The sequence below is a fragment of the Pteropus medius genome, unplaced genomic scaffold (assembly GCF_902729225.1).
Source record: "Pteropus medius unplaced genomic scaffold, Ma_sr-lr_union100, whole genome shotgun sequence".
In the NCBI taxonomy this organism is placed as follows: Eukaryota; Metazoa; Chordata; class Mammalia; order Chiroptera; family Pteropodidae; genus Pteropus; species Pteropus medius.
This window is the reverse complement of record NW_024349801.1, coordinates 21,433,173-21,452,573: the sequence shown is the minus strand read 5'-3', so window position 1 is coordinate 21,452,573 and position 19,401 is coordinate 21,433,173. Positions and strand designations below refer to the sequence as shown.

Sequence of the window (19,401 nt, the reverse complement as noted above, 5' to 3'; positions counted from 1 at the left end):
AGCAGGTAGGAGGGGCTGGGGGTACTTCCAGTTTATCCTTGCACTGAAGCTGCATCTTTTTGGGATTCCAGAATTATGGGGAGAGTCTCTTCTAAGAGACTTCTCTCCATGAGCAGAAGGCAAATTTACTGAGTTCAGCAAATGTTCTTAGGGCAAAATTTCTCTGAGTTCTGGCCTTCATTAAGTTTTTCAAGCTGATAATTTCTTATTTTCTCTCTAAACTGTGAGTACGCTTAAGATATTTTAAAATACTTAATCAAAAAAGCATTATCTTTTAAAAACAAATTTTAAAATATCTATAGATGAAATGAAATTGTCCCTAGAATTTGTTTAAAATAATACAGAACAAAAAAAGTGGACAGGGTTGTAGGGGAAACAAGACTCATCATGATTTGATCATTGCTAAAGTTGACATGTTTGAAATTTTCTATGATAAAAAATTTTATTTTTAAATGAAAAGTAAAAAAGAGCAAGGGAAAAGTAAGCCAAAAGCAACAAAATCAAAAATCTGGAATTTTTAGTTGTTACCAGTGGAAGGGTTAATTCAGATTCCTAACTCTTTTGATTTACCCCACAGAATTAAATAAAGTTATGGTTTTTGTCTTCCTCACAGTTGCCTTCTGTACTTACTAAGAACCTCTTTCCATTCCTTTCTTAACTTTTGGTCATGTTTGCAATAATTTTATAAGTATCAATTAAAATGCAAACATTTTTTCTTTTTAGAAGCAATTATAACATTAACCCCAATCTTTATCTGTTATTTTCTGAATTGTAAATTCAACCTGTGCTATTTGTAAGACTTTTAAATTAAATCCCAAGCAGCTACATTTTACATTCATCCTTCATTATGGAACTTCATAGTTTAAAAGAAAAACCCTTTTGTGGACAGAATATTTATTTGGTAAGGTCGTCAAATATCGAAAAACAAAAAAAGAAATGAACCATTTCCTTTAAAAGACAGTTATAATTCTAAAATTGCAAACAAGTTTGCAAAATAAAATTTCTTACCACTTATAAACACAATACTAAATTTTTATCTGGAAAAATTCAAAAATGAGAAGAAAAAAACACCACAACATTAAAATCATTCTTTACCCAGTCTGTAGTAAAAGGAGCTCCATTTGCCATCAAAATACGAACTTCATCATCTTGACCTGCTCGTGCCGCTTCTAAAAGCTTCTTTCCCAAATCTACCAGGGACATCTAAACAAAACATAGATGAATTTAACATCTCCAAAGTTACAGAAATGTCCCAGCCTACTGAGCCAATAAACTGTCCCACTTCTGAGATCTATCCTGAAGGAAAAATAAAAATATATTGAAACATCTATCAAAAGATAGCTACATATATACTACATATAATTGTTTTTATAATGTGAATAATCTTAAGGTAGGAAAATAGTTAAATTGTTATATCTAGTAGAATAAGATGCAGTAATTTAAAATAGTTTGAAATTACATAATATTAAAAAGTTATGCCATGTTAAGAGAAAAGATAAGATAAAAACTAATTCTTGAATGTCAAAATATGCATGCAGAACAAAATACTGAAAAATACTAAAAACTGTTAAGAGTGTATGGTTATAGGAAAATCTGTCTCCATTTTACAAAGTTTCTGCCAAATTACTGTATTATCTTCCTAATTTAAAGTTTCTTAAGAGTCAAATTATATTGTATGACTATCAAATAAGTAAGTGCTGACATTTAGGAAAGTTATATATTACTGACCTATTAAACAGAGTGAAAAAAAATAAAGAAAATGCAGGATATTGAGGACTTGAAATAACAACCTTATTGATGTTATAAGAATTGCAACAAAACAATGATGCATTTGAACAAATCAACTTCTCCCATAATTCTGCAATTGTCTTAATTTTTCAAAACATAACATATTTAAGAACCTAAGACACTTGAATTTCAAACATTCCACTGAATATATCTAAGGCTAGAATTTAATATGCAAACAATATGTATTTTTCCAGTTAATGTATACCAAATTTCCAAAATTTAACCATATTGCAAATCTATTTGTTTTGTTCAGAACTTTACTGAGTTGTTCAGCATTTTAGAAAATCATGTCACCAATGTCAATGCCACCTGGGTATCTAAATCACCAATACAACACTATATCAATCAGGCTTTCACAGCTACCATGTTCATAATGATTCTATGCACAAGTGCAAGCATTTGCCTACCTCTTATGGCATCTAGTGTAGTCTGCTCAGGCATTTACATAGTGAAATACACATTTCATTATAAATTGTTTTCTTTTTATTTCTCCTGTATATAATAATTAGGGTATTATAATGATGTTTTAAAATTATGCAGATAGGTAATATTAACAAGGATTTTCATTTCGAGTTAGCAAAGGGAGCAATGCAAAATATTTATTATAAAAAGGCAATGAGGGAGAAAGAAAAAAAATAGCATAGATGATAGAGGCTCTCTTAATTCTTCCAGCGACCAAATCAAAGTTGTGACGGAAACAAGGAGCAGCAGCAAGGAAAAATCGCCTGGGATCTAGATGAACAAGCCATACAAGTAGGGATAAGTCCAAGAAATCACCCTGCAACAGTAGAAGGTAGGACCGGGCAAGGACACAGGCTGCCTGGTCCTGAGCGACTGAGATGGAAACAGCGGCAGACACCTCTTAAAAGGGGCTGCATCCGTGAGCGAATTTTCGCAGTGACGGCCTGCTCACTCTGAGCACCAGTTCTCGGCTGCGCGGGGAGCACCAGAGACTTATAGCGAGGGCCTAGGTGGGACTGGCTCGGTACAGAAGTGCCGGCAGTAACCACTGTTCCCTGGTGAGCCCTCCCCATACCAGTGAGCCAGATACAGTGCCGCCATAGCTGTGACATCATCAAACTGGGTAACTGAGGCTGCTCTGTCCAGAGGATTCCCTGAAACCTCGCCTACCCCAACTCCCAGCCCCACCCAAGCCACATCCAGGTGTATCCTCAGAGAGTCAGGTGCTCCTTGCTGAGACTCACACTGGTGGAGGCTGCTGGCCTCTGTTTCTGGTGTGGCCTTTGGAGGCAACTATAAACACAGCATCTGTGGATTGCTTGCTGAATCTTAACAGCTGGCCCTGGGTGGGCACAGGCTAGGGCTAAATTTGGCCTGCATCTGAACCCCCCCCAGGACTGTGCCACTGGACACCTACTTCACAAATCCACACTAATAAGACCGGGAGACTTACGATCGTTGCTTTAGTACACAGAAACAGACACAGAAAGGCAGAAAGGCAGCCAAAATGGGAAGACAAAGAAGCAGAAACCATATGACAGAACAGAACAGAGAACTAGATGTAACGGAGTCAAGTAATCTGACAGATGCAGAGTTCAAAACAATAGTTATAAAGATGCTCAAAGAACTTTTGGGAAGTGTACAGAACTCCAACAAAGAGATAAAAATGGAAATAGAAATTATAAAAGAGAACCAGTCTGAAATGGAGAACACATTATCTGAGATGAGAAGTATATTAAATAGAATAAACAAAGGAATAAACAAAGTAAATAAAGAAGAGGATCACATGCCCTATCTAGAGGACAGGACAGCCAATCAGGACACTCAATCAGAATGGCAAGAAAAAAGATGCCAAGACTATAAAAATAATTTAAAGAGGATATGGGACTCCTCTTAAGGCTTAAGCGGCAGACACCTCTTAAAAGGGGCTGCATCCGTGAGCGAATTTTCGCAGTGCTCCAAATATTCATCTGATTGACGTAAATGAAGAAAATCGAGATGTTGAACAGTTGTTTGAAGAAATAATGATGGAAAATTTCCCTAACCTGGTGAAGGAAATGGACATAAAACCTCAGGAAACTCAAAGAATCCCCAAAACCAGGCATCCAAAGAGGCCCACACCAAGATACATGATAATTAAAATGCCAAAGGTTAAATACAAAGAAAGAATATTAAAAACTGCAAGAGAAAAACAAATAATTACATATAAGGTAATTATATTAATACATACAACTGGCAGCTGATTTCTCTAAAGAAAGTATGCAGAACAGAAGGGCCTGGCACGAAATATTCGACAGGATGAAGACCCAGGATCTACAACCAAGAATAATTTATCCAGCAAAGCTATCATTTAGAGTTGAAGGACAGATAAAGAGCTTCCCAGACAAAAATTAAAGGAATTTATCACTACCAAGCCAGAATTACAGGAAATGTTGGAGAGACCTCTTTAAGAAGAAAAAACATGTATCAAAAACAGGAATAAAGAATGGTAACAACTACATTCCTATCAATAAGTACCTTAAATGGAAAAGAATTAAGTGCTCCAACCAAAAGATAGAGTGGCTGAAAGGATGAGAAAACAAGACCCCTACATGTGAAAAGGAAGGGAATGGAAAAAGATATTGCTGTGATGAACCTAGAAGGTATTTAAGTCAGAGAAAGATAAAACAGTGTATGATTTCACTTATATGCGGAATTTAAAGAATAAAAAGAACAAACTAATCAAAAACAGACTCGCAAATATAGTGGACAATTTGGTGACGGACAGAGGGGAGTGGGGTTTGGGGGGCTAGGAGAATGGGGTGAAGGGTTAAAGAAGTTCAAATTAGTAGCTGATGGATAGTCATGGGAATGGGGAGCACGGCACAGGGAATGTAATTAGCATTAATACATTGGCTAGGTGGGGGTCAGGGGAGGGAGGGAGCAATTGGGGGTTTCGTTTTACTTATTATATAGATGTCTAACCAATGTACTGTATACTTGAAACTAATTAAAATTTTTAAATTAAAAAAATTTTTTTAAATTTTTAAAAGGCAATGAATCTAATAAGATTGAAAAATCAATGGAAAAAAAGATACACATGAGATCAAATAAGACCAAAATCAAAGGTGCTCTAATTTTATTATAATAATAATCAGTAAAACTTAAAATAATGAAAATATGAAATGTAGCAATTTCACTTCTGATTCTCACCCGAGGAGAAGCGCACACATTATAGTAGAATAATTCTGACCCTTAGAGCAACTCAATTGCATTAAGACAACAAAATTGATGAAGGGGACCACAGCTCCAGATCAAGCCCTTGTTTTACTTAATACTTCATTATCTATATATTAAATCATCAGAGATATAGTAGTATTAGATTTAAATAAAACCAGTTAAAAATTTAGCAGTAAACATTGTTTTGGTATACCAAATAACAAATAACAAAGCTTAATTCAATTCAGTAAATTTTAATGAGTGTTAAAATACTAAAAATATACTTTCTGTATAGCACTGAATGTCACCTAGTTTTACTCCTTTCATCTTGAGAAAAAAAGCAACCCAAAATCCCACTATAATAAATTCCATTTTTAATTTCTTTAGTATCCCTAAAGAAGCTAATCACAAGCTGATACAAACCATTATTTTCTTTACACTAATTAAAATGTATTTTACACTAATTAAAATGTATTTTAATAAAATCTACGGAGGAACTACAAAATGTCTACAGAAGAATCTACTTTTGCTCAAAAGTACGTGCTGAGAGGGCCATCTAGTGGTAATAAATATTACCACCGCTAATTAAATTTTGTCTATTTTGCTTTGAATTTCTTTAACTCATGTTATAGAGCGAGGTTATAGCATCTCCTGGACATAAAACCTCTCTATAAAACAGTAAAGTACTAGTTCTATGTGAACTGTTACTAGCACTCTTTAAAAATATGAACAAAAACACTAGAAAATATAATCGTATTATAATAAACTTAATAATAAACCTTGATTCTCATTAAAAATTTTAGAATAAACTTACAATATCACTTCTAGAATACAATTATAACCAATAAAATTCTCTTAAAAGTTCTTCATCAAGCAATTTAGCACTATGTATACATCGAAAGCCTTTAAAATGTTCACACTCTTTAACCTAGTAATTCCACTCAAATAAATATCATAAACTATCTGAAACATTACTATTGTATAGATATTACAATAGTAATGTAAAATAGAGAAAAACTGAAATTCCCTACTACAAACAATAAAGAAATTCAAATAGATCATAATGGAATCTCATAGTCTTTAATTTTTTTACTTTATTATGGAAAATTCTGAGCAAATACAAAAGACACTATACTATAATGAACTCACACATAGCCACCAACTAGCTTCAATATTATCAATTTGTGGCCAACCCATTTCCCATGCACACATATTTCTTTGAAGCAAATACTAGATATATCATTTTATCTGTAAATATTTCAATATGTATCTCTAGAAAATATATCTTGTAAATATAATAGTATAAGCATTTGAGAACATTATTTATAAAAAATAATATAACAGTATAAGAAATAGTATATCTTTTAAAGATAATACTACAGTAATTTAAAAATATTATTTACAGGTTCCAGTTCAAGATGGCGACACCCGGGGACCCTGAGGTCACCTCCACCCAGGACACACTGAGCCCACAGCCACACACAGAACCACCTCCTCAGAAGATCATCAGCTGGCGGGGCGACACCAAGACCTCTCACCTGGGACACACAGGCCATGTGAAGCAGAAATGGAATTCGCACTGAAGAGCGAAGCAAGAACCATACTAATACTGCAAGATCTTCCTAGCTCCTCAAAAAAGGTCTTTTTTCTGGGTTCTCGATTCTGTTACTTTATCCATTTGCCAATATTGATGCCGGTACTATACTGTCTTGTTTACGGTACCTTATGATTTTACAGTCAACTGGTCATTCTTTAAAAACGTCTTCTGAGATTTTGACTGGAAACACATGGAAACTGTAGATCACTTTGTGGAGAGCTAACATCCTAATATTTACTCTTCTAATTCATGAACATGGCAAATCCGCCATTTCTTTAGGTCTTCTTTAATTTATCCCATTAATATTTTATAATTTTTCATGTAAAATTTTGCACATCTTTTGTTAAATGTATTGCCAAGTACTTCATCTTTTTAGAAAGCATTATAAATGAGATTTTTTTTAATTTCATTTGTCAATTTTTGCTGCTCATATAAAAAATGAAATTGGTTCATATAATAAAATATATTAAAATATATATAACCTACAAATAGAATGTGAAAGTATAAGAATCAGGACTCTAATACCATGATCTTAACTACGTAAAATAAGGCATAGAAAAATACCTAAAAAACAATTTATCATAATTAAAATTATAGATTTTTCCTTTTTTGTTCTCTACTTTGTAAGTTTTCTATAATGAGCACACATTACTCATATAATTAAAAATAAACGTTTATTAATAAAAAGCTTTTCATCAAAATTAGGTAAGATTAATAAACTCTTAAATGTTGGAAATGAGATGTTGAAAGCATTTTTTTAGTAAAAGATGTAAACTGTGACTCCAAGTAAAATTAAGTACATTATAACCATGTGTATATATGTATGAAAGTATTCTTGGGCATCAGAATTTAATGGCCTACATTCCCATAAGAAAACAATGTCAGTAACAGTAAAAGTAGTGCCTGGCATCTTGCCAAATCTTAATCTACGTTGTCTTATTTAATCTGAACAGTTTTACCAAGACAATTATTATCTCCATTTTGCAAAGGAAGCAAACAAAAAGTAAAAAGATTTACCAAAGAGCCCTAGTTTGAGTCTAAAGACCCGTTTTCCTAGCTCCTCTTCTTCTGTTCTGAATTAGAGAACTTTGGGAATCTGCTGGGGTACAAAAGAGCACACCTTACAAGGATTTAAGCTTATTCCCTCTCTGAGTAATTCCTTTGAAAAGAAAAATCATCATATGAACTCTGGTATAACTGGATTTCTCTCCCATTCCCATTTACCTTATGGGTGTTTTTTCTTTTTACTTTTTTTTTAAACTTAAAAATAACATTTTCAACATAAAGTATCTAGAAAAATTAACTCCCATTTACCTTTATTTCAGAAAGGCACTAGATGTACTCCACCAAAATCAGAAATAAACCAGAAAGAAGAATTAAGGGCTTCAGGAAATAAGGGATCCAACACAGAGTGGAAGAGGATGCCCCAGATGATGGTAAATGGAGACCTCATGATTAACAGCTGTGCCACAGACCTAGAAAGCAAATCCAGCTTGGAGCCAGAGAACACAGGTTCCAGGAAGGAGGTCTCCAAGGAAAAGACAGGCTGTTAAGTCTCCTAAGAAAAAAGTGAAACTTCCTATAGAGAGTTCGAGATAGGTTAATGATACAAGAGAACTAAGCAAAAGAAAAAAAACCAATTTCTTTTTAAAAGGAAAAAAAAAAAAAACTATATAAGAAAGGAAATGTAATCTTAATGTACATACGACATGGGTTAGCGAATAGTAGTTCCAGGGCTGTAATGACCACTGAATACTAATGTAAGCAAAATTTTCAGTGGAATTATATTGAAAAGATGAAGGGCCAGGAAAAAAATATGCATATGGGTGGTTTGGTTTAAGAAAACCAAAGCTTCATCTTCATAAGTAGAAAGTCAAGATCTAAAATAGAAAAATAAAAAAAATAGCATAGAATGTTATTTAGAAATATGGAAGAAAGTACTAGGGAAAAAACTGAAGAGACATGAACTCTACTGGAACCAGGCCAGCAGATGGTTTTGAATTAATCAGAAGTGTTAACTTACCTTATTACTATAAAGTGAAGCCAAAGAACTGCTGGATGTTAGAAGTCACAACAGTGAACCATCAATATCCAGCCCGACAGTAAGAATGCATACATTCTGATCTTTTCTCTCTCCAAGATTTCTACTCATCCCTTCCTCTCCACTCCCTTTAGTCTTACACATCCATTGCCTCATACCTTAAACATCACAATAGCCTCTTGGCTGACCTAACTCTAGTTTCTCCATACTGCTGCCAGGCAATCTCCCTAAAATAAAATTTCATTTCCTATAAGTAAGTCTCTACATAGTACCTACCCTCAAAGAATTCACCATCTAGTAAGGACGATGTATGTCTCATGATTCTCTTGTCAAAAATTCTCAACAGTACAACCGTGTTTAAGAACAATTTATCAATATCTAGTAGAGATGAAGAAGCGCCTATTCTGTGACCCAAGGATTCCATTGCTGGAAAGCTAACCTATTTCCTCGTGTACTCTAAAACATGTATACAAGGAGAAGAAACATGTATAAGAATGTTTGTAGAAATATTATTTGTAATAGAAAAAAAGAACTACAAAAACGTCCATCAACAAAAGTATTTTTAAGGTTTTATTATAAGTTTTTTTATAGAAAAGTATATGCTTCTACATTCTAAATTAAAAGTTGGCCATATTACTTCATCCCACTACTTTCTTAACCCATTTGCCATTTGCCCCAAGAATATTTGCCTGTGGCACTTGAGGCTGCAGCATTTATTCTGAGATAACTCACTGATTACAGTCTTAATCTTATCATCAAAGTTTGCCATAAAATACTTCGCTTTTTTATTATTTTCACATCACTCCAGCATATTAATAGTCTTTAGAAATAAGTGACATCATTATATTTGTAGCATTCTGTTTTTAGTAGTGGTAGCTCCATTTACAAAATATAGTAATTCTCAACTGCTGAAAATGTCAAATCTTAGAAAACACAGCATTCCTATGCGTGATGTTAACATTGTTCTCCAACAGTTGTTAGCTGAAGATCCATTTGGTGAATCTGATTTATGTATACATTTCTGTTACATTAGAATTTGAGACAAGTTCTGTTTAGAAATAACTCCAAGAACAGTTTTTATATTTTATTTTCACACTGAAAACCAGACAGATTTGCTTTGGCCTCAAAGAGCATGTTTATGTAAAATTAACGTTGGCAGCGAGCTGCACTTCTTTTCCCAAATGGGAAATGGGTTAAAAAATGTACTTTACAGCTGACACGTGACATCTGGTTGTTAAATCTCTAAATTATTTTTATTCTAGGGCAATTTCCCTTTCCCCCATCTACCCCACACTGTTTTTCTCTCCCATGACATTAAATAACCAGTTCATTGGTATCTCACATTCTGGACTTTTCTGATTGCTTTCTGAAGAAGTACTTAATTTCTTCATCTCCCATATTCTTATAAACTGAAGTTAGTCTAAAGTTGGCTAAATTCGTGTTGTAAATTTTGGACAAAAATATTTCATAGTTGATGCCATATGTATATGATATTGAACCGTATCAGGAAGCACATATTTTTTGGTTCATTTTAGTGATACTAAAATTAATAACTAGATTGGTAATAGTCTGATCCTCCCACTGTAAAGTTATATTGTTTTACTTTGAGACCAACTGGTACTCTGTGGAATGTTACTTGGGCATCATGTGAATATCTAATTCCCAATGAACCTTCTGCCTAACAATTTTAGCATCCATTAATGATCCTGATCCAGGTCAATTATTTTATAACAGGTTATAACAAGTTATGACTTTCTATAATTCTATATTTACGATTTGTCATTCCTCATTTACTGTAGTAATTTCTACTAAAAGCAGTTCAAATGTTTAATTACCAATTTTCAGAGTAAAGAATAGGTATAACAGTCATCTCCATTTCTTTTATCTTTTATTGTTATATGTTGTTTCAATAAAATTACTCTTGTTCTTTTTGATGTTCAAAATGTCCCAATTTTGGCCAACCAGAGCCTCTTCAGGTTGGCTTTTGTGTCCTTAAAAGCTTTCCCACTTCTGGCATAAGATGTCCCAGGTTCATTTTGTATGTTCCCTGCCCCAGTCCTGGAATCGGTCATTTCTTCAAGGAACCCTAGATTCTAAGTAGAGTTATTTAAAATCCAATGTTGGAGTTAACAGAAGTACTCATATCTACCAAAGTAACACACTTGTTTCTAGGTCTTTACAATGGATAGAGCTAAGAACGAAATATATATTTGCACAGAATTAAGAGATATTTTTTTATCACCAATGAAATCGAATCAGTAATCAAAAACCTCCCCAAAAGCAAAAGTTCTGGACCAGATGGCTTCATAGGTGAATTTTACCAAACATTTAAAGAATTAACACTTATTCTTCTCAAACTATTCCAAAAAATTCAAGAAGAGGGAAGGCTCCTATGAGGCCACCATTACTTAGATTCCAAAACCAGACAAAAACACTACAAAAAAAACTATAGGCTGATATCTCTTATGAACACAGATGCAAAAATCCTCAACGAAATATTAGCAAACCAAATTCAGCAACACATTAAAAATATCCTGTACCATGATCAAGTTGGATTTATTCCTGAGATGCAAGGGTGGTACAATATCCACAAATCAATGTGATACACCACATTAACAAAAAAAAAGATAAAAACCACATGATCATGTCGATAGATGCAGAAAAACCAGCATTCATTTATGACAAAAACTCTCAGCAAAGTGGGAAGAGGGAATATATCTCAACATAATAAAGGCTATATATGACAAACCTACAGTTAACATTATACTCAATGGGGACAGGCTAAACGTGTCTTCCTTAAGATCAGGAACAAGACAAGGATGCCTACTTTCACCACTCCTCTTCAACACTGTATTAGAAGTCTTAGCCACAGCAGCAAGACAAGAAAGAGAAATAAAAGGCATCTGAATTGGAAAAGAAAAAGTAAAACTCTCGTTATTTGCCAATGACATGATACTACTATATATAGAGAGAGAACCCTAAAGATTCCACCAAAAAACTGTTAGAATTCATCAACGAATTAAGCAAAGTAGCAGGAGACAAAATTAATATTCAGAAGTCAGTGGCATTTTTATATATCAATGATGAACTTTCAAAAAGAGAAATTAAGAAAACATCCCATTTACAATTGCATTAAAAACAATAAAGTACCTGGGAATCAAATTAACCAAGGAGGTAAAAGATCTGTTCTCAGAAAATTATATTGAAAAAAGAAATTGAAGATGACATAAATAAATGGAAGCATATACCATGCTCATGGGTAAGAAGAATCAACATCATTAAAATAGCCATCCTATCCAAAGCAATCTATAGAGTCAATGCAATCCCTATCAAAATACCAATGGCATTTTTCAGAGAGCTAGAACAAATAATCCTAAAATTTATATGGAATTGTGCTGTCTTCTTTCATAATCTTGAGAAAGAAGAATGAAGTTGGAGGTATCACACTACCTGATATCAAACTATACTACATGGCTACATAAACAAAACAGCATGATACTGGCATAAAATCAGATACACTGACCAATGGAACAGAATAGAGAGCCCAGAAATAAATCCATACCCATATGTTCACTTAATATATGACAAAGGAGGCAAAAACATACAATGGGCTAACAACAGTCTCTTCAGTAAACGGTGCTGGGGATATTGGACAGATACATAAAAAAAAAAAAAAAAAGATACTGGATCACCTTACTCCGTATACAAGAATAGATTCAAAATGGATTAAAGGTTTAAATATAAGACCTGAAACCATAAAACTTCTAGAAGAAAACATAGGCAGCAATCTCTCTGACATTGCTACTAGAAATTTATTTTCAGTCTTATCTCCTCAGGCAAGGAAAACAAAATTAAAAATAAACAAATGGGACTACATCAAACTAAAAAGTTTTTGTACAGCAAAGGAAACCATCAACAAAATGAAAAGACGACCGACCAAATGGGAGAAGATATTCGCTTATGATACATCTGATAAGAGGCTAATATCCAAAATATATAACTCTTGCAACTCAACAACAAAAACAAACAATCCAATTTAAAAATGGACAGAAGATCTGAACAGATACTTCTCCAAAGAGGAAATACAGATGGCTCTTAGACATATGAAAAGATGCTCAAGGTCGCTAACCATCAAAGAAAAGCAAATTAAAACCACAATGAGATAATCACCTCACACCTGTCGGAATGGTTATCATCAATAAATCAAAAAACAAGTGTTGGTGAGGATGAGGAGAAAAGGGAACCTTCATACATCGTTGGTGGGATTGCAAATTAGTGCAGCCACTGTGGAAAAGTAAGGAGGTTTCTCAAAAAATTAAAAATGGATATAACTTTTGACCCAGCAATTACACTTCTGAGCATTTATCCAAAGAGAATCAAAACACTAATTAGTAAAGATCTATGTACCCCTATGTTCAAGGCAGCACAATTTACAATATCCAAGATATGGAAGCAACCTAAATCCCCATCAACAGATGACTGGAGAAAGACATTATGGTTCATATATACAATGAAATATTTCTCAGCCAACAAAAAAAAGTGAAATCTTACCATTTGCAATGGCATGGATAGACCTAGAGGTTATAATGCTGAGTGAAATAAGTCAGACAGAGAAAGATAAATACTATATATCACTTATATGTGGAATCTAAGGAACAAAAAGAACAAACTAATCAAAAACAGACTCACAATTATAGAGGACAATCTGGTGACTGCGAGAGGGGAGGGGAGCTGGGGTGGCTGAGAGAAAAGGGTGAAGGGTTAAAGTAGTACAAATTAGTAGTTGATAGAGGGTCACAGGGATGAGAAGCACGGCATAGGGAATGCAGTTAGCATTAATGTAATGGCTAGGTGGAGAGCCAGAGGAGAGAAAGAGCAATTGGGGGGATCGTTTTATAAACTATAAAAATGTCTAACCAATGGATGGTATACGTGAAACTAATATTTAAAAATTTTTTAAAGATGTTTTTTGATTCATAAATTCATATTGATATTTATAATTGAAGTTCAACACTATCAGGTTTTTTGCTTAGCTTCTTTGATTTTATACATGTATCTCTACAGGCTCCTAAAAAATAAGCACGAAAATTTATTGGCTTTATCCTACAATATATATCAAATGGTATAAAAAATGAAAACACCAATATTACGACTAGCAATTAAATGAATGAAATTTAAGTTTTTAGTTCTTTTTGTCCTTAGCATATATGTCATTTAGTATTGAGTTCAAGTCACTTGAGATGGTGTTTTTCTCCATGAATTTAAACAACTTTTTTGATATAAACATAGGTTCATTTGTTCAGGCTTATTCTCAATTTTAGGGATTGTTTTCATTTTGATTTCATTGTAACTTTCAATGTGTAAAATATTCCACAATTTAAAAGTCAAATGTACCATTCTGGTAAGAGATACTGATAATGGGGGTAGATGGTGTATGGAAAAATCTCTGTACTTCCCCTCAATTTTGCTGTGAACCTAAAGCTACCCTTTTTTAAGACATAAAAAATCATTTTGGAGATAACTGGGGAAATGTGCACACTGCCTAAATATGTAATGATATTAAGGAATTATGTTGATATTTTTCTAAATATACTGATATAATGTTTATGTATTTTTAGAAATAAAAATATATTTATGGATTAAATAGTGTAACACGGGATTTTTTAAGTAATTTGGGTATATGAAACTAGATTAGCCATGAGTTGATCGATTTTGAAGTTGGGTAATGAATTCATGGGGGTTGATTATACTCTTCTTTCCTTTTATATATTTAAAGTTTTCCATATATTTTAAAATTTACCCTCCTAGGTAATACAAGGACCATAGAACCTAAAACTTCATTATACCCCTTCTTTATTACCTTGTCTTCTAATTATTTTTACTGTTGTATAGTCAATATTCACTTTCATTTTCCAAATATTTCGTTTTTCAATTTTCAGCCTTTCATGTATTTTATTCCTCCATGTACTATCAATTTCATTCTGCCTGAAGTATATCCTTTAAAATTGCACTAATATGGTCCACGTGGCTATTTAAATTTAAATTAAAAATTCAGTTCCTCAACCATACTAGACACACTTCAAGCGCTTAACAGTTTTATGTAGCTTTTAACTACAATATTGACAGCACAGATAAAGAATATTTTCATCTTCACAGAAATGTGTACTGAATAGTGCTGGTTTAAATTATCTTTAATTGGTGAGATGTTGATAATAATTGGTTTGTGTCTAAAATATGTTTCATCATATAGAAGACATTAAAGATATTTTCACTAGGTGTAAAATTCTAGGTTGGCAAGCTTTTTTCATTTCATATTGCAGACATCATTTCACTATTTTATGACTTCCATTGTTGTTGAGAAGTTATCTTAGTGTAATTCTTATTCCTTTGATGGTTATCTTTTTCTCCAGCTGGGGATTTTTCTTTATGTCACTGGTTTTCTGCAATTTCATTATGATATGTCTACGTGTGGATTTATTTTTATCTTAATTAGGATATACTGGGATTCTTGAATCCCAGTTTGGTATCTTTCACTGGTTCTGGAAAATATTAGCCATCATATCTTCTAATGTCCCATTTTCTCTCTCCTCTTCTTCTGAAATTCCAAATAAGACCTTTTTACTCCATGCTATCTCTTACCCTGTCTTCTATATTTTCCACTATTTTGCCTCTAAGCTACATCTGGATAATTTTGTCTGGTCTATATTCCAGTTCAGTATTTTTTCTGATGTGTCCAACCTGCTGCAAACTATATAGTTAAAATTTTAATTCGGTTACTATATTTTTTATTTTCAGTTGTATTTTTTTCAAATCTACAATGCCACTTTTTTTATAGTTTCCTATATTGTCTTCAAATTTGTCATTTATTTCTGTAAACACAAGCAAGGTTTTATCATGTATCTTCTAATTCTAATACATGATGCTTATGAAAATCTTTTTCTGCTGGTTCTTACCCATGTTTCCTTCTCTTCTTGTATGCCTGGTTATCTCTAACAACATGATGTTCAATATCCTTGTAAAACTATTTGTGGGGAGGCCTAAGATGAAGGAGCATTCCTCAAAGGCATTTGCTTCTGCCAAGCACCTGGGAGACACTACCAGTCAGGGACCAACCTAAATTAAGTCATGGCTTAAGGTTCCCTTACCTTGCTAGGTCATGGCCATAACTATAGAAACTTCTGTTTCCTTTCTTTCTTTTCCTCCTGTTCTGCTCAATACCAAGACAACTTTCCTTGAAATCCCTTGATATTTGGCCAGAAAGCAGACAATGAACTGCAAACTATATAGTTAAAATTTTAATTGTGGTTCATCTTTACCCCTCAGATATAGACATACAACTCCAAGCCTAATAGGGAAGGATCTCTTATAAGACTTTACATGTCCACATGTTGGGTAAGCTCTGAGTCTTGATTTGTCTGGGTTACTCCAAAGGCTGATGATCAGAAACCGAAATTTCTTGATATCAGCAAACATACTCAGGGCAAAAGTGGCTTCAGTTCTCAGGTATTCTGCTAACTTCTCTTGGTTTAGGCTTTCTTCTAGATTCCTATATCTTCCCAGTTCTTCAAAGCTCTCAAAGTAGTATTTTATATATCTTATCCAGCATTTTCAGTTGTTCTCAAAAAGAGGACTGGTCTAAATAAACTAGTCCACCATTACCTAGATGCAAGACTTATTTTGAAGTAGAGCTAATAGGACATCCTGATGTATTACGTGTCAGTGCACAAGAAAAATAGGAGAACAATTAACATCTAGGCCTGAACAACTTGGTGAAAAGTGGAATTGCTTACTGAAATAAAGATTGCAAAGTGGAATAGGGTGAGTCAAACATCTGGCCATAGACTTGTTAAGTTTGAGATGCTTTAACTAGGTTATAAATTTCTTCCGGGTAGAAACACGATTTTAGTGTCATTTGTACTCATAATACTTTAGAACAGTGCTGCACACAGTTGGCATTCAAGTAACCAAGAGTTTCTCTACCTCAGCACTATTTATATTTTGGGCCTGACAGTTCTTGGTTATAAGAAACCATCCTGCATATTGTAGGATATTTAGCAGCATCCCTTTTCTCTACCCATTAGATATCAATAGCACTCTCCTCTATCCCATTTTATGACATCAAAAAAAATGTCTCTAGATATTCCTGATTGTCCCCTAGGGGCAAAATCACCCCTGACTGAGACCATTAATTAAATGCTACTTGAATTAAAGTTAATTTATATACACTATGCTATTACTATCCTTTCATGCAAATGGACACTTCAAAGATATATGAGGTAAGAGTCCATCCAAGCCCAAACTATAGCCCAGCCCAATCCAGCATTTCTCAGCCCAATCCAGCTAAAAAGGACGGCAGTACTGAGAAAGGGAATGGGTAAAGAAGTAAGCACAGGTTGGATGTGATGTAACAATTTCACCCTTATTTAAACAAGATCATTTCCAACTGTTACAGAAGTCTATATATAAGATTATTTGTAATTTTTAAAGCATTAAAAAAAAAAAAAACTTATTGCCAGTAAAACATTTTCTCTTCAGATATAAAATGGTTAAAATTTTTTAATCTCAAGAATTACTTAACAGCTTTTTTATTGCTATTCCACACCCAAATCTTCATTAACATAAACCTAAAAAAGAACTACTAAATTCATTCGCAAGTCCTGACATGTATGTATTTTATCTGTGCTCTCCTTTTACTTTTCTAGCCAAATATAATCGAGTAAAAGTCATATGGATAAAAGACCTCAAAATTCAGATTCTGAACTATAACTCTCTCAAATAAATTTTAAACCCCAAATTATGTAGCAAGAGATTAAGGCAGCGCCCACAATGTGTGATTTCTTTCATCCATTAGGGTAAAACTTTGTCTTATATACAGTTACTCCCAAATGCACTATATATATATACACACACATATATATAATACTTTTATGCTCTACTATAAACGTCCCAGTTTTAATATTGTTTTAAATCTTACAATATAATCTCACCTACTCTAAAGATCACTTCCTTATTCAAAGCTATTTTTATTTCTTTGAATTTCAGGTACCAAAAGACATAATTAAGTTGGAACCATGCTGCTAAACTAAGTTCCTATATTTCATATGTTATGTATTCATCAGATATACAATTGCTATTTCTCTACATTCTATCTGTGCATACCAATGTCCCTATTTGACTGTAAAATTATGATATCATTACAAAGCTGTTTTCCATAAAACCTAGAATATGTCTTTAAGGATAAAAAATATATATTGATGACTATTTAATATTCATGTTTAAGATAAGCTCAAGTTCCGTATCTAAAGTATGTAAATTACACGAGAACTAAAAAGGAGTATTCATTAATTAGCATGTCCAGAACTTCCCACACATATACCAAAACCTAATCTTCCTCTTGTATTCCCTGATGATGCTACCACCCTCTTTACCTTCTAAATCAGAAATCTAGGAGTTATCCTCAACTCCTTCCTCTCCCTCATGTCCCTACAAATAGTTGGTCATCAAGTCCTATAAGGTCTACTTCACTTCTTTTTTTTTTTTTTTTAGGCAATTTTCATAGACCGCAAAAATCCAAACACAGAAATGTATACATTGAAAAGTCTCAATGGAAGCATTTACACTACTCCTACCCTTCTCCCAGCCACAAGTAATTATTTTTACTAGTTTCATGGGTATCCTTCCAGTATTCTATAATTACCAAAAACCAACATTACTACATACTGTTCTGCACTTGCTTTTCTTACCACATCCTGGAGATCTTTTCCTATTAGTTCATAGACAGCTTCCTCATTCTTTGTACAGCTGCTTAGTATACTATTGTATGGATAGGCCTTAGTTTACTATAGATGGACAGTACTGCTATTATAAACCCTGCAATTAATAACTTTGTAGATGTATCATTTCATTTTGTATAACTGTAGGATGAATTCCTTGAAGTAGGATTAGTGACAAAGGTAAATACAATTGTAATTTTGACAGATATTGCCAAATTGCCCTCACATCATTTTTAAATTAGTCCTTTTCTTACCATTGTCTTTATCACTGCATTATTATGCCTATATTAATGAAGAACCCCTTAAATGGTCTCCCTCTTTCCCCAATCATTGTCCATCCAACTGTCAAACTGATCACTATTATTTTTAATGAGTTTTTAAATATATAATAGCTAATTTTAAAATGTTAAAGATTACTGAAAAGACTAAAGTCCCCTCTGATCATCCCTATCTCTACACCTAAAACCCAATCCTTTATCCACAACCTGAGGGTTAATCACTATTATCAGTTTACTATTTATCTTACCAGACCGTATTCTCTGCATTTGCAGGCATATATATGTACATACTCGCCCCCAAAAAATAGTAGTATTGATCTGGGTTTTTTCCTTATATAAATGCTATCATTCTGTATATACTACTCCGCAATGTATCACTCAACAGCATATGTAATTTATTCATTTTAAAAATTGTTAATTATTCCATAGTATGAATATACTAATTTACTTATGACCAATTTTGCTTATTTTTCCAGTTGTTTACTATTATAAACAATGCTGCAATAAACATACTTGTACCTGCCTCCTTATGCACATATAGAACTGTTCCTCTAATGTAGAAAATGGATGTTTGTTGGGAATAGCCTTTAAAATTAACAGATAACTACCAAACTACCCACACCAATTTATACCTTCAAACTAACTGTATAACTTATACTCCCAACAATAGTTTACAATATTATTTTCTTACATATAAGCCACTCTTATTATCAAGCCTTTTAAAGTTTTGACCGTATGAGTTAAAAAAAATTTTAATCTCTCTCA

The 19,401-nt window shown here is 33.3% G+C and overlaps 1 protein-coding gene across 7 annotated transcripts in view; it reads right to left on the bottom strand.

Annotated features, from left to right (window-relative positions):
- The window catches only part of GABPB1 (GA binding protein transcription factor subunit beta 1), a 56,567-nt gene that overhangs the window by 25,967 nt on the left and 11,199 nt on the right, over window positions 1-19,401 (bottom strand). For all 7 annotated transcript variants that reach the window (XM_039889072.1, XM_039889074.1, XM_039889070.1 and 4 more), the window contains one exon: window positions 1,096-1,203. In XM_039889072.1, coding sequence (XP_039745006.1) covers window positions 1,096-1,203 — 108 coding nt within the window. Of the gene's footprint in view, window positions 1-1,095; window positions 1,204-19,401 lie in introns of those variants that run through there.